This window comes from Sinocyclocheilus grahami, unplaced genomic scaffold, assembly GCF_001515645.1.
Source record: "Sinocyclocheilus grahami isolate Dianchi unplaced genomic scaffold, SAMN03320097.WGS_v1.1 scaffold122.1, whole genome shotgun sequence".
NCBI classification, from domain to species: domain Eukaryota; kingdom Metazoa; phylum Chordata; class Actinopteri; order Cypriniformes; family Cyprinidae; genus Sinocyclocheilus; species Sinocyclocheilus grahami.
In genome coordinates this window covers 2,719,781-2,724,118 of record NW_015505301.1, presented here as the reverse complement: position 1 = coordinate 2,724,118, position 4,338 = coordinate 2,719,781, and the positions used below count along the sequence as shown (strand labels likewise).

The 4,338-nt window shown below is 35.5% G+C and overlaps 1 protein-coding gene across 1 annotated transcript in view; it reads left to right on the top strand.

Moving 5' to 3' along the window:
* The first annotated feature begins 201 nt into the window (after positions 1–201).
* The window catches only part of LOC107589951 (VPS41 subunit of HOPS complex), a 36,040-nt gene continuing 31,903 nt past the window's right edge, over positions 202–4,338 (top strand). Inside the window, exons 1-2 of the mRNA XM_016278536.1 lie at positions 202–393; positions 947–985. Coding sequence (XP_016134022.1) covers positions 373–393; positions 947–985 — 60 coding nt within the window. The 5' untranslated portion in view covers positions 202–372. The remainder of the gene's footprint in view (positions 394–946; positions 986–4,338) is intronic.

The window sequence follows — 4,338 nt, the reverse complement described above, 5'->3', positions numbered from 1 at the left end:
AAATATAAAAAAATTGTAACGCTAAAGTGTTTTTCAAGTGTAATATTTCTGTAAAGGCTAGGGACAGAAAAGTGGACGTTTCCATAGAATGACCCTTGTACGAAAGTAAATTTAAACACGAAAAGGTCGTGTGCAGGCGAATTCTTTCCCTTGCACTTAAACTACAACTCCCATGATGCTCTAGCGGTGTTTCCTGTTTTTGTCATGTGACCCAGTACCCATACTAATGAGTGTCGCATGACTAGCTGCTTGGTTTATTGTGCAAAATAACTGATTTAAGTGTACATAAATATTATTAACGTTGTTGATAGACCCTAAATTAGTAGACTACGACTAAATCTGCCTTATTATCCCACATCTGGAGCCTCTATCATGGCGGAAGTGGAGGAGCAGGTAGGTTTCTGAAGGAAGAAAACATTCTGTCAAATGACAGAAGCCTGTGATTATACATATTATTTTTCTATATGTTTAATTTTTAATGCGTGTTGGCTATTCGAGGTTGCAGTTGTAAATTATATTTTAAAGGAACTATTTTAAAGTCGTGTTATTGAAGCTGTCAGACTCGATAGTTTAACACTTGCCAATATCACTGCTTAACACTGCCAATGTTATTATTCTTGCTAAAAAATAAAAGCTTGTCTTAAACTCGTTTCCTGGTTTAGCTGCTCTCCCATACTGGTCTGTTTACTGGCTTGTGGACACTTGTCAGCTGGACAAGCTGGGAGACCATCTTAAACCAGATTATTTTAACTAGCTTTTTCAGCAGGGATGATAGCAAAGTTACTGGCAAAATGAAAAACTATAAATGTATGATTTCTACATAATTACATTTTTAATATTGGGTGTAGAACAGTGCTTTCCCATTGCATATATATTTGAAAGGCCCCCCCCCCCCCCCATTAATGCATTGCTTTTTCTTTTTTAAAACATCTTTTTTTCTTTCCAGGGAAGAAAATTAAGTGAAGAATCCACAGATGAGTCCGAGGTAAAATCAAGAACTGTTCAGTTTACTAATGTAATTGAAGCAGAGTCCATTGTGATTTTGAAATAATGCATTTGGTAACAAAATATCATTTGTTTGAAAGAATGTGTGCACGAGCTTACTTTTAAAGCAAAACACTTAAAAAAGACTTTTGTTAGGTTTTGAAGAATACAGTTACTTATGTTTAAAATTATGGTTATAAAACTATTTTTACACTTTTTTTTCTGGTCAAACGTTAGTGGAAAATGTTCTCAGTTAAAATGGTTTGAACTGCTGTCTTTGGTTACTCTGATAGTTAAAATAAAAATGTATGTAAAGTTAGCTGAGAAAACCTTGCATATTCCACTTTAATTTATTTTTTATCATGTACAAACTGTGTCCCAATGCTTTTCAGGGGTGCTGCACAGACATGTAATGAGACATTCACAGTAAAGCATTTGGCATTAGAGCTGTCACCATTTGTAATGTCACATGATAATATAAGAATCCTATATTGTAAATACAGTTTTGCTCATAAGTTTACACACCCTTGTAGAATATGCAAGATGGTAATTGTTTTAACAAAATAAGATGAATCAAAAAAAAAATAGCATGTTACCTTTTATGTAGTAATGTACAGTTTCACATAATGGATGCTTACATAGTCACAAGACCAAAATAATGGTCCAGAACTGTGTGTTGTTACATGGATGATCAGTGACTGTTATGCTTTGTGATAGTTGTACCTTGTTTGCCCTGAGCAGTTAAACTACCCCACTGCTCTTCGGAAAAATGTTCTCAGTTAAAATGGTTTGAACTGCTGTCTTTGGTTACTCTGATAGTTAAAATAAAAATGTATGTAAAGTTAGCTGAGAAAACCTTGCATATTCCACTTTAATTTATTTTTTATCATGTACAAACTGTGTCCCAATGCTTTTCAGGGGTGCTGCACAGACATGTAATGAGACATTCACAGTAAAGCATTTGGCATTAGAGCTGTCACCATTTGTAATGTCACATGATAATATAAGAATCCTATATTGTAAATACAGTTTTGCTCATAAGTTTACACACCCTTGTAGAATATGCAAGATGGTAATTGTTTTAACAAAATAAGATGAATCAAAAAAAAAATAGCATGTTACCTTTTATGTAGTAATGTACAGTTTCACATAATGGATGCTTACATAGTCACAAGACCAAAATAATGGTCCAGAACTATGTGTTGTTACCTTACCGGATGATCAATGACTGTTATGCTTTGTGATAGTTGTTCCTTGTTTGCCCTGAGCAGTTAAACTACCCCACTGCTCTTCGGAAAAATCCATCAGGTCAGGTCAGATGTGTACTTAATGTAAAAATCTGTTGTGTGACACAGGACAGTGCTACTGTCAGTTTTTATGATCCCTCTTGTTTTGTTGAAATTATCTTGCAATCTGCAAGGGGTATGTAAACTTATGAGCATAGCTGTATAACTTGGCTGTAACATATTCTGTGTACAGTGCCACTGCAAAAGGTCATATTACATTGTGTCCATTTTCTTGAGTTCTGTTTCAAGAAGAGACTTTTGAAAAAAAGGATAGCGTTTGACTTTAAGTGATACAGTGAATGAAATATCAAGTAGACATTCTAGTCCTCAATTCAAAATGAAAACAGAAAGAAGGAAACAACAGCCTTGCCCTCCTCGTAAATGAAATCTCAGTCCGTGGAGCAATCTATCCTATCTCCTGTCCACAAACTGTCTTCTGTCTGCACCCAGGCACCTTGGAGAGCATGATTGTATTTTCCTTTGGATTCACTGTAAACCACAGTTTGTTTTGTTCATAATTGTAGAGCTCTGACTTATGGAAGTTTATTTATGCTGTGGAATGAATGAATGAATGAGTTTAAATCTCACAATTCTTAATTTTTTCATAATTTGAGATGTAATCACACAATTCTGAGAAAAAACTGTGGTATATAAACCTGCATATCTGCTAAGAAAAGTCTGAATTGTGAAATATAAAAGAAAACAAAAAGTCAGAAGTGAAATAAAAAGTTTCAATTACCTTTTTTTATTTTCTTTTTTCTTTTTATTCCGTGGCTCTAGCAAGTTAATTTTTCATCTCACAACTGGGCCTTTTTTCTTTGCAATCCTAACTTTTTTCTCAATTGATCTATAAATGGGATATAAACTCTCAGTCCTAAGACGAAAAGTAGAAATTGTGAAATATAAGCTCGCAATTGTAAGAAAAGAATTGTGAGCTAAAAAAGGTGCTTGTTTCCACCGCGGAAAAAATAAAATAAAAAAGGTAATTATTTACATTTAGTCATTTAGCAGACACTTTTATCCAACGTGAATTATGCAAATTATGACTTTTTATCTCACATTTGTGACTTTTTTAGTTTATATTTCGTAATTCCGACTTTTTTTTTTACGCATAAACTTTATTAATTAGAAATTCTGAGAATAAAAGTCCAAATTGTGAGACATAAACTTAGAATCGGGAGGGGAAAAAGGAGCATGTTTCTGCCACGAAAAAAAAAAGGTAATTGCAACTTTTTATCTCACAATTCTGACTTTTTCTTGTAATTGCAAATTTATATCTCACGGTTTGGACTTTTCTTTTCAGAATTGCAAGATAGTTTATATCTCGTAATTCTGAGTTCGTATCTTGCAATTATGAAAAAAAGTCAGATTTGTGAGATATAGGCTAAACTTATATATAGGCTTTTTTTTTTTTTCATGCCGAAAATAAGCTTCCATACTGTCTCTATCCCCTCGTCTATCTCTCCCTAACACTTCCTGATGTGACCATGATGTGTTGAAGGCTGTGTGGAAATGTGCTCTCAGATGGACCACAGATGGAACATTTTTGGAGCTTGACAGCATTCATGACACCCCACGAAAAAGCCCTTCTATCCTCATGAAAGAAGAACGCACATCTCATGGCTTAAAGAAAACATGCCACAGCCTCTAAACATGACGCAGTCACGCAGTATGAGGAAATGAGAAAAGATGCTGGCGGGGTTTGACATTAATCTGTGGTTTTGAGGCCCAATGCTTCACTATAGCATTCCAGCAAAGTTTGTAACTAGAAAGACAGACAGAATGAGGGATGAGCGAAAGAGGAGAGTGTGGATGGTCACACCACTCCAGAAAAGGGGCAATTAAAGACAGACTTCCCTTCATCCCCTGCTCCCCAGGGCACCAATTAGGAGCGGCAGGGAATGAGGCACAACATTCATCCACCACATCGGCGTGGCGATGGCAAACACTAACAAGAGGAAGAAATTATGGGATATGAAACAGGAGAGATATTATCCACCCCTCCCCACCGTAGAAAGTTTTTCAGGTTTTTTTCCCGCCTCTCTCTGTCTCCGCCCCTGTCTGTAAT